This window comes from Oscarella lobularis, chromosome 6 (assembly GCF_947507565.1).
Source record: "Oscarella lobularis chromosome 6, ooOscLobu1.1, whole genome shotgun sequence".
NCBI lineage: Eukaryota > Metazoa > Porifera > Homoscleromorpha > Homosclerophorida > Oscarellidae > Oscarella > Oscarella lobularis.
The window spans coordinates 2968303-2980037 of NC_089180.1; the positions used below are offsets into that span (position 1 = coordinate 2968303).

The window sequence follows — 11735 nt, forward strand, 5'->3', positions numbered from 1 at the left end:
AATCCCCGAAGTGATGTGAAGAGATCGGACGCCACGAGCGCACGCAGCGGAGGCGGAGCCAGTGGTAAATCGGGGTAGCAAAGGCGTCATTGCTCCCGGATTATCGCTTGGTTTTGGAACGGGTGGATAAATTGAAGCGAGAAAACCTGAAGTTGACGACGACGCCTTCCAGCAGTAGTCCATGTCTGGATTAAACGGGCAGCGACCTGCTTTACCTATTCTTTTTCTCATTTTTTTAATTTTTAGAATATACAGTGGAACCTCGTTATTGCGGCCACCCTCGGACCAAATTTTTCTGGCCTCAATAAGGAGGTGGCCGTATAATCGAAAAGAAAATAGACTAGAATGACCTCTGCGGGGAATTTAAGTTTGGCCGTAATACATAGAGGGAACTAACGAAACGGAGGAAGGGAAGATGTCAAGATGTTGTACTCCGCCAAAGCACCGAAAGTGTTGCCGGGGTACGATGAGAAGCGGTTTGTCAAAGATCTAGCCTGCGCCAGTAGTTGACAAACGCAGCGCCGTCATTGATGAAATTGATGGAAGAGCGAGCAGCAGCTTTGCAAAAAAAGTAAGAGCGAAAGGGCTTCAACGGCCGTACTGTACACCTCCATGACCAACGGATCAAAGAGACAGCCGAGAGAACTAGCTATCGCACACTTTTGGATCTTCTTCTAATTTTTCCGGTTTGCAGCTGAATTAACCAAAGGCTTTTGCTGCTGTAGTTACAGTATTTGTCGCCGTAATACTGACGTCAAAAAGGATCATTGTTCTTTCTTTGATCGTAGTTGCAGACGCTAACCGCAATTTTTTTCCGGCAAAATTGTCAAGCGAGATTTTGCGTAGTGCAGCACGGAGAACCCCTTTTTTATTGAATAAACGGCATGAAATTTCAGCAACCTGTGACGAAATCTCATTTCTTCTTGAAGTTCTCTAGTAAACGACAAGACATTTACTGCCACAAGTACAACAATTACTTTCTCTTCCCATTTGACTGCTGAAATTGTAATTATAGCACAAACGTCAGCACATCCTCGTCTAAGGAGTAGATAAGTCTTTTTTTCGTGTCATGCGCGCAGGACTTCAACAAAAACGATTTCACAGTGACACCTAGTCATTGCCTAAAACGATATTCCATATTCGACAAAACAAAATGCAGTCGGCAGAAAAAAATTATCAATATATTCTTATGACAATGGTAACTTTTACCGTATTTCCAGAAGCACATGCGCTTCTACGTGAATTTGTTAGGCGCATGCGCTTATACCTCGAGGTAAAAGCGCATGCGCTTTTAAGCGAGGATCCACATTTCGGCGGTTGTTCTGCTCTTTCGTCGTCTCGTCGATGTCTTCTCGAAAGTCGTACACATACGAGGCGAGTTCTACTCTTCCATTTTCACGCCTACTACGTACTGTATGACTATGGGACAAAACAGGCTACCGATCTAACAGTCCACGCGATGCAAAGGACACTCGCAATGCAAACACCGCTATCATTCCGCCCGTTTTAATTTTTTCGGGATCTCTTTTGGTAAGACATCTTTTAATTATTTTATTTATTTTTACTGGAAGTTTTGACACGTAACTTTGACTTTTTTGTGCAATCCGTTAGTGATACCTGTTTCACAGGAAATGCCAAGGACGCGAGGATGATGACAATGATTAGGACGTAGTGTTTTCGCGTGATCGGCGATTGGGATCGCAGGTGCCGTGTCGACGGGTTGCTACAGTTCGACGTGGTGGAAAAGGGTTGGGCGCGCCTCGATGAAGTCGATTTGATTTGATGACGAGGAAAGCCCATCTTTCAACATAGAAAGGGGCACGGTTTCACTTCATTTTGGATCTTATGTGATAATGATTCCAGTTGTTTCTACTTTTCTTCTTCTTTTTGCAAAAAAAAGAGATAATGAAGAGCGTCAGATGAGTTCAGGTTAAAATGGTTGTTCACATACAAGCGCATGCGCCTATATCGGAATGAACACGTTAATTTCTCGTGAAAGCCTGTTGTCACATATCCGTAGTTTCACAAATTTTCGTCTTGAACTATTTAGTTTTCTAATATTTTGTACAGCTTTATTTTTGTACACTGCTTTGATACGACATATATTACTATACGATTTTAGCTTTTAGTACAGCTTTATTTTCGTACACTGCACGTTGTACGTGAAATAATCGCTTCTAGCATTGCAGTGCTTGGTGTTATTCAGAGAGAAGAACGTCGACGGTCTTTTACAATGTCTTCAAAAGCGTCTCGAAGAAACAGCTTAGGTATTTAAACGAAATTCGCAATGAAGACGATGCAATAGGGTGCATACCGAAAAGGTGTTAACTATCACGCAAAATAGGTATCAAAAACACACACGAGCATTGATACCGAAATAAACTTTCTCTCTGTGACGTCTGGAATGGCTCCGTTCAGCGAATGGTGCTAGACGATGGGCGTGCGAAAGGCCTTCGAATTGTTCTGCAGGAGAGAGGAGTCGCTGTTGATGGCAAGAACAGACCAGAACTTGAGGCAATTTTGAAGGAGCACGATGACTTTAAAAATGAAAAGTCAATGGTAGAGAGATTTATTTCAAGCAGAGGCCACGAGTGTTTGTTCTTACCCAAATATCACTGTGAACTAAACCCTATTCAGAGGGTCTGGGGCAGAGCTAAAGATCACACGAGAAAAAGCTGCAGGTAAAACAACGCCTCTCTTCGAAATCACATTGACCCTGCTCTTGCCACAGTGTCAGTTGACCTTATCCGAAAATTCTATCAAAAAACGCGGGAGCTGGTACAGGCGTACGCAGATGGACACAATTGTTATACTGTAGATGGTGCTGCTAAAGTGTATAAGTCTCATAGACGTGTATTTGGCAAACTATGACTGACATAAATATACTTGTCTCTCTTTCAGTCTCACATTACATAACATCGTAAAGACTGGTGCCACAATTCCAGCAGTAATTCATCACTTTTGGGCGCTTTGCTGCAGGTTTGCCATTTCCAGCGGCCACTGTGGAACAGTGGCAGACCATATCATCGAGCTGTGACTGGCTAGATTCTTCGCTGGCCTCTGCTTGTGAAACGGCGTTCTTAACTGAGCCAATTACAATTTGTGACTCCTCCCATGTGTTTTCAGACGCGTCATTCTTCGGCTCTACTGGAATTGGAACTGAGTCTTCCACGCCGTCTTCTACGCCGCTTGATAATGTTACTGCACACGTGGAAAGTAGCAGAATCGCCAACTGTAGGCATTCTTTTGGAGTGGTTTCATAGGGTTGGTGTAAACAGACACGACATCAAAATTAAATACGCCAAATGGTTTGGAAGTAAGATACAAGCAAAAATTAGGATGATAGCAGCAGCAACGGTAAAATGATTGCAGCACAGTTTTTTTTAGGCTAAGCCACAAAAACACGAGAAGAAAATGACCTCTGCTTACTTCTAAACCATTTGGCGTATTTATTTTTGATGTCGTGTCTGTTTACACCAACCCTCTGAAACCACTCCAAAAGACTGCCTACAGTTGGTGATTCTTCTACTTTCCACGTGTGCAGTAACATTATCATTAGCAAAAGATTGCCTTTACATTAACAACGTTTATCAAGATTTTTTGGGCTGAGAAGAAAAAAACCAATATCTTGCCATTTCGATGGTTCAACGGCAGCAACGGGATCGGCGATGACGGGGTTGACGATTAGGGCAACGATGAAGATGGGAGAGGGACGATCAGTGGGTGGGAAAATCCCAACGGTAATCGTAATTGACGATGCGAGACAAACAGATTAATGTCGTTTTGGGCGATAAAATATGCACCGAGGATCGGATTAGTAGCGATCGGCGCGACACGAAAATAGTGTTTCGTTCCCCATTCCCTGATTGTCAGTGGATCAATCAGTCAACAAGGCAAACACCGTCTTCTTTGAATTCATAACATTTGACAATTAGTACGTTGCCAACTTTTCTCTCATACCGGTACGGAAAAAGTCTTAAAGAAGCCGTTTGGCTCTTCCTGCCTCTGGCAAGTAGTATGTTGAAGCAGTTTGGACACTTAGCCTCATTACAATTCAAAGGTACCACTTGGATAAATTTGGATATCACCGACGAGTTTCTTGAAAAAGTGATTGGGCGCTCTCTACATCAGTGAAAAAACCAAGCAGAACCTTAAGAATGTCAGCCGTTATTCCTGGGAGATGTACATTCAAGCACCAGATGTGTGTTGGAATATGACATTCAAGGCAAACGTTTGAAAATTCTATGACAAATGGTTGGGTGCAGGAAAAGAAACGTACAACGCTAGCGGTAATCCACGACCGCCTGCTATTGCTGTCGTCGTCTCTTGTGCTGTTAAAGCTTGGGAGGCACTGAGCTGTGCAATGATACGAGAATCGTTTTAAGCTCGTGGAGTTACAAACGCTGCTGACGTTAGTGAAGACGACAAAATCGTTTGTATGCATCCTAGACGAGACTGCGCAGCGGGACAAACTTTTCGCAGCAGTTCTTTTAAACGACCAAAACCGATCAATTCTCTCGGACTAAACCTGGCTTATCATGAGTTTTTCAAGTGCTCTGACAATTTTGTATGCATTAAAGCTTTTTCGCGCATCATATGTAGAACTGCTTGCGGCAGTCGAGAGTGTCCGCATTGACGTTAAAGGAAAAATGCTTTGCGGTGAAAGAGAATACTCGAGATTACGCATTGACGTGTCAAGGAAAAATGCTTTGCCGTAGAAGAGATACTCGAGATTAACCCTTTAACCACCGATTGCACCTCTATGTACGGTAGCGCACGTTAGGAAATTCGTCTATCTGTGTCCTTGTACAGCAGTGTAGCTAAATAAAGAACTAAGGAATGCATACGGGGGTTCTTTGCGTATCTATTCGCGTTGAATGCACATGGATTGCGCGATCGTTACTATGGAGTAAACAAACATGAACGTGGTGACGTAATCGACATCAAAGATGGCGACCCGACGATCCTGCCGTGCCAGAACACTCGAACGAATGCGTGATTTCCTTACTTTTGATGCGTTAGACGAAGACGAAGACCTAGACAACCTGTTCGAAGAAGAAATTAGTAGGGTTCTTCATAAAACTTTCGAAGAAACGTCGATAACGGTTATCCTCCGTTTAGACTTTCCTGAAAGCGATTTCGAGAGCGCGAGCGACGGTGAAGTTTCCGAAGACAGACGAGCATCGTTCGTCGTCACCGATGGACGTAGAACGTGCGGAAGAGAGAATCGAAGCCGGAGAAGAGACAGCGACTTTTTCCGGTAACACCCCCCTTTGTTGTTTCTTTTCCGCGTTTGTTTTATCGATATTTTTCCATAGACGAAATGGATTTTGAGACTGCGTTTGATTCGGAATGGAAAAAAGAGTTCGTTCCTTATCCGATTATGCAGTATGAAGGGGAAACAGGACCTACAATCGACGTTCCGCCAAATCCAAATGCTCTAACGTTTTTTGAGTTTTTTTGGGGCGACGACATTATTGAATTGATTGTCCAGAACACCAATAAGTACGCTGTGAAAACCATTTCCGCACAGGCAAATTCAACACAAGAATGGGACCCTGTTTCCAAACCGGAAATGAAAGCTTATTTGGGACAATCGCTTTTGATGGGAATTTGCCGCTTCCCAAGGCAAGAAGATTACTGGCAGACGTCGTGCGGCTACCTCAAAACGGGTCTCGCAACAATTTTCCCCAAAACTCGTTTTGAACAAATCACCAGATTTTTGCACGTAGCTGATCCTGATGCTGAGTTGCAAAGAGGAATGGCTGGCTATGACAAACTTCAAAAGGTTGGTACAATTACGTCCTTTTCAAAAATGAAATAATTTCCATTTGTAGGTTCGTCCGCTTATTGACATCTGCAAAAAAAAATTCAAGTCCAGGTTTTGTCTTTCGAGAGATATTACAGTAGACGAAGCGATGATCCCATTCAAAGGACGTTGGGGCATCAAGCAGTACATGAAAGATAAACCACACAAATGGGGAATAAAATCGTACGTACCTGCTGATGCTCCAACGGGCTACGTCTACAACTTTTTCATCTACACGGGAAAAAGCGCCGACGACGTTCATGAGGAAGGCCTTTGCACCCGAGCAGTTCTGGATCTCGTTGCAGACTGTCACCACAAATGTCACGTTTTATACGTTGACAATTAGTACACGAGTCCTCATCTTTTTGAGACGCTATACTTCAATGATATATACGCGACTGGAACTGCCCGGGTGTCCCGCACCGGATACCCAAAAGAATTGAAAAAGAACAAGCATCCCTCTGTTCGAAGAGTTGCCAGAGGTTATTACGAGCATTTATCGAAAGGTCCTATGACAGCTGCAATATGGTTTGACAAGCGCTATGTCAACTTTTTGTCAACCGCTTCAACACCAATGCTTGACCCGTCAGAACCAACGACAGTAGAGAGAAGACATGGAGCAAGGAAAGTGCCAGTACCTTGTCCACCTTATCTACCGGACTAAATGAAATACATGCGAGGCGTTGATCGAGGCGATCAATTGGTGGCATTATACTCGTCAGGAAGAAAATCAAGAAAAGCCTGGAAAAGAATTTTTTATTACCTGCTAGAGTGTTCAATATTGAATGCATACGTGCTCGAATCGTTCTCTGATCCCCGGCACAAAGAACTAGGCCGAAAAAAGAGAGATATGAAGGAGTTCAAAACGGAACTTGCCACAAAGCTGATCGATGGTTTTTGTGCAAGAGGAAAAAGAGTTGATCCTGTAAGGCCCGAACTGAGACTCAGCAAAGCTTCGATGGTTTTTGTGCAAGAGGAAAAAGAGTTGATCCTGTAAGGCCCGAACTGAGACTCAGCAAAGCTGTCCAACATTTGCCGATTCAACATCCGGAGGGCAAACGAGGAGATTGCAAGGTGTGCGCAAGAGGCCCAGATCGACACACAAGCACCATGATTTGCGAAGCCTGCAATGTTCATCTCTGCACGTCCGGCGGCAGGAGAAGTTGCTATTATGATTACCATACAAAGGTAGATTATTAGGCAGTCGCTAGCTGTCTCGCGCTGCCGCGATAAAGTAAATGTGGTGTCGTTCTATGCATGTCCCTAATTATTCGTTGCTATGGCAACAACGGACACACATTCTTGTCATTTAGTCTATAAGGATTTCAAAAATATATGGTTGCTAAGAGGTTTGTATAGCTGGTCGCATGCAAATTCGAATTGCGCGGGCCTCGCTTCTGCGCAGAAAGTATTGATGACGGTTAACCGTTATCAATAACTTTCTGCGCAGAAGCTTAGGGCGGGGAAATTGAAATTAGGCTTTCGCAGTTGCTCAAACCCCTTAGCAACCATACATTTTTAGATTCCTAATTAAAGAAATAATTCGACACAAGCATTCTGGTTGCCATAGCGACAAAATTTTAATTAGTCATTTTTACAGAAACTTTACGACTGCCAATAATCGCTTTCTCCTTGTTCACAAATCTTCGACTGTGTAAAACAAATAGAAGCACTTCCGCTGCGCAGTTGCTGTGCAAAGATGAACTTTGCAGACATCGCAAAATACGATGCTCTCCGATCTTCCGCCTTTGATTGCGCAGACTTTGCACCTTCTTGATTTCCCGTCAGGAGATGGCACGGGAAAGTGGGGGAGAGTGCTCTTCTGCATTAGGTGGCTTGCGTCGAGATCTAGACGGCGGCCTCTTCCCACAAATCCGTCAATCAACATTGACGCCAGCTCGGTTTCGAAATCTTTTAGATCTCTTTTTCCGCGTCCGCTTGTTTCGTGATTCGGATCGCTAAACGATTCAATGATGTAGGCGTTTAGAATTGCGCATTCAAGAAGATAGTAGAAGATTCTCTTCCACGGCTTTCTAGATTTTCTTCCGACGCCGTATAGAGCAATTAGTTGATCGCCTCGATCAACACCGCGCATATAGCTTACATAGTCCGACAAATAGGGTGGACAAAGAATGTCAACTTTTCTAGCGCCATCTCTTCGTTCCGTTGTTGGCTGGGCTTCGCCAGGCTGAACGGCTGGGGTGCTTGCGGTGAAGAGAAAATTGACATATCGTCGATCGAACCAGATTCCCGCTGTCATTGGTCCTCGCGACAGATGACGGTAGTAGCCTCTTTCGGCCCTTCGAGGAACAGGATGCTTGCTTTTCTTCATTTCGACAGGATAGTTGGCTCGGTTTGCTCTTGCTGTTCCTGTAGCGTAAATGTCGTTGTAGTAGAGTATCTCAAAAAGACGCGGGCTGGTGTAATAGTTGTCGACATACAAAATTTGCCCTTTGTTGTAGCAAGAGCCAACCAGATCAAGAACGGCCTTTGTACAAAGACCTTCTGTTGCATCGCCATCTAGGCTCTTTCCGCTGTAAATGAAGAAGTTTGAAACATACCCTGTTGAGGCATCAGCAAGGACATAGGACTTTATGTCCCACTTGTGCGGTTTGTCCTTCATATACTGCTTGATTCCCCAACGGCCTTTGAAAGGAATCATAGCATCGTCCACTGTTATATATTTAGAAAGTTTGTAGCATTCTTGGAATTTTTTTGAATAATCAATAAGTGGACGAACCTGCAATATACATTAGCATGAAAAAGATAAGACGTGTGGACTATTCAGTACCTTTTGAAGCTTATCGTAGCCAGGAGTACCTCGAACAACTTCCAAAGCTGGATCGCTGACGTGCAGGAAACGACTGATTTGTTGAAACCTTGTCGACGTAAAGACGGACGCAAGGTTCGTTCTCATGTAATAGCACGACGTTTACCAGTAGTCTTTGAGTCTTGGGAAGCGTAAAATGCCCATAAAAAGCGATACTCCCAGAAATGCCTTCATTACCGGTACAGTGACAGGCTTCCTGGCTTCCAATTTCGATGACTAGAAGCGGCTAGTACGCGTTCTGCATACTTTTTGGTGTCTACAAGTAGCGAGAAAAGCTCATCGGTCCAAAAGAACTGGAAAAACACCAGAGCGTTGGTTTCGCGTGGAAGATCGACGGCCGTAATACTAAGGTGACCGCTTTAAGAAGGTGGCCGCTAACCGAGGTTCTATGGTCGACGACTTCGAACGTTACTTCCGATGAAGGAGTCTCTACTCACTCCAACGACACCACAACCGGCAGCGGTTCAAAAGAGAATAGTCGAAGCTAAAGAACAACAGAAAGAAAGATACGACAAGAAATCCAAAGATCTCCAACCACTCACTCCAGGGGAAAATGTCAGAATGAAACTGCCGGGAGAAAAGATCTGGTCACCCGCCGTGTGCACCAAGAAGCTAAGCAATCGATCATACGTCGTTCAAGCCGGAAGTCAAACGTATCGTCGCAATCGTAGACAGATTCGCCGTACAGCTGAGCCAAGCTTTCCAGAAGCTACAGCAGAAGAACCTGAAACAGAACAACCAGCACCAACAGAAGGAACACCGAAACCGACCCAGGATTTGGCTCCAACGCCCGTCGCTCCGACAACGCCGCCGGTACAGACACCGCAGCAACCTGTTCCGTCACAGTCACCTGTCAAGTCGCAAACGCCGACTAAAGCACCGTCTTCATCACCGTCGGTGGCTTTACCCCTCGCCAGTGCTCCAGAAGCAGCTCCAGAAGCAGAAACGCCAAGGTACTTATCCAGAGGACGCCGTCTGAAGACTCCAAAGCACCTGGCCGACTATCACACAAAGTTTTGATCCTCTCATCTTAAACAGGGGAAGATGTGACAAACCTATAGTTAATATCTATATGTTGGGTGTGTTTGTGTTCTGTCTACTTCCTGTTTGCTAGTTACTTAAGGCTGTAACTATGTCTAGCACAATAGATTACTCTGCACGTAACAAAAACGTACGAAAATGGACGGAAAGGGAAGGCCAGCAGCAGAAATAAGTCGATCAAGAGCCCCGACGAATCCAAGATGGCGCGGGCAAATCGAGATGACGTCAACGACAAAAACAGGGCTACGAAAGCAATTTTGGACACCAGAGAGCGAAGAAAAAGCTTCGCTGCATCGATAAATCGAGAGCGAAGAAAAAGCTTCGCTGCATCGATAAATCGCCTTCGAACGTGGGACCGACTCGCGAAAGCCAGCGCCTTCGAAGAAAAGAGACGAATTCCCGAAAAGGGACCTCGAGCGGCAATTGTAAGTGGAGGTCGTTAAGGAAGACGCGAAAAAGCGACCCTGTCGTCGAGAATGTCGTTCGAACGCCTTTCGAAATCGATCGATCGCGAGAATCGCCGAGTACGGGGCTTCGCGGGCGTTTTCGGCGCAATTCGACGATCGAAAACGCTTGGCGGCGTCGAATAGTCACCGTCGGAACTTCGCAGGAAGCGAAACGACGCCCGAATCGCTCGAAAAACGACGAATTGCGAAAGGGGCCCCGACGCGAAAGGAGCGCGGTACATCCAGGAGACCCTTTCGAAAAGTTCGCTCGCGACGTGCACGGCGCCGAGCGACGAAAATCGAAGGAGGAGTTGGGACACAACGACTCGATGACGTCATCGTCCAAGATGGCGCGTACGCTCAGAGTGGTGGAGTCTAGCTGACTACCCGGCTTCGCTCGGGTTTGTCGTTCAAATTTTCCGTTCCTGTGCGGTTATTTGCACGCGTAGGCAGGGGCGTAAGTTGGTGCTGCATTTCGGGTTTTAAATTAGTGATTTACTTACGGACGTATGTGTCAGCGTTTACCCAGGCCACACCACGGGGAGGTCCGTACGCATCGTGGCCCAAAAAATTTGGCCTCTTTCGAGGCGTACAGTGCGTCCAGCGCTGAACCGGAAATTCTTCTTACGTGCGCGATGGATGTTTTCGTATCTAAAAATGCAGTACACGCCTTCAATTAAGACTCGCTTACTTACGCACATGTGTCTCCTTGCAAGTCCGGCTGTCAGCGCAAATGGAGACTGTCTCTTCGCGTGGAGAGGTCCTATTTCTCATGTCTCGTCCGCTTGGTACGTTAGGCTATTTTCCTGCCGTTTGAAGGTTCCAGCTACCCTTTTAGCCAGCGTACTTAGCTTTTATATGTCCCAGAAGTATAATAACGCTAAATGGCGGGCTGGACAGCCTTTAGAGAGACCATACCAGCGACTATTCTAAGAGGCTGAGCGTGTTTACGTTAGGCTATTTTTGGACTTCAGTGGTGCATCCTCGGGTTGGCTTCCAGCGGAAATGTCTTCGGCGTTTACGTATCTTTGTCTTCTCTATTGGACCCAAATGCATTCGACGTCGTTTTAAGCAACATGTGCTCATCCACGTGTAGTTGTCGTAGCGCACGCAATCACGTTGCAATGGCTCCCTTCCAGGTTTTTTCCTTCTGCACGCCACTGAAGGGAATTCGCCTATCTACGCGCTACGGGCAAATGAGCGGAGGAGATTTTGTCAGTTTTCGCCGCGAGCCGGACAGTGTCCACGACCGGAATGCAATCGCGGCGACGAATCGCGGTGAAACTGTTGGCCACATTGAGCGATCCCTAGCTGCTGCTCTCGCTGATCCATTGGACGACAGACAAATTCGATTGGAAGGGTACGGCGCTTTTTTGATGACGTGCATAACGGTGCGAATTAGGGTGCTTTTGTTATCCCAAGATGAAGGAATTGTCGGACCAGATATGCGGCGAACATCATGCGATTCGTTCCGGCGAGATCCCGCATCCAATCGTCGACACGCTCGCTTACAACTTCCATTTGTTGAGCCCACTTGTGCGTACTGGGCTCTTCAGAAGGCGTGACGGGAAGGTCCGTGTCATGGGGCCGTTTTCTTCCTCTTCCACCG

At 45.7% G+C, this 11735-nt stretch overlaps 1 protein-coding gene and 1 pseudogene across 1 annotated transcript; one reads left to right on the forward strand and one right to left on the reverse strand.

Moving 5' to 3' along the window:
* The first annotated feature begins 5912 nt into the window (after positions 1-5912).
* LOC136188195 (piggyBac transposable element-derived protein 4-like) lies at positions 5913-6806 on the forward strand (annotated as a pseudogene).
* A 639-nt stretch (positions 6807-7445) lies between these two features.
* On the reverse strand, positions 7446-8726 carry LOC136188196 (piggyBac transposable element-derived protein 4-like). The gene is made up of 2 exons (XM_065975921.1): positions 8601-8726; positions 7446-8549 (listed from the first exon to the last, which is right to left on the reverse strand). The coding sequence occupies exons 1-2, from the start codon at positions 8724-8726 to the stop codon at positions 7446-7448; spliced, it is 1230 nt and encodes a 409-aa protein (XP_065831993.1).
* Between the last annotated feature and the right edge of the window lie 3009 nt (positions 8727-11735).

Excerpts from the sequence above, each read along its gene's own strand:
- LOC136188196 (XM_065975921.1), bottom strand. The coding sequence starts at position 8,726 with ATGAGAACGAACCTTGCGTCCGTCTTTACGTCGACAAGGTTTCAACAA. Across the intron at positions 8,550-8,600 it reads GCTACGATAAGCTTCAAAAG|GTTCGTCCACTTATTGATTA; the intron begins GTACTGAATAGT and ends TGTATATTGCAG.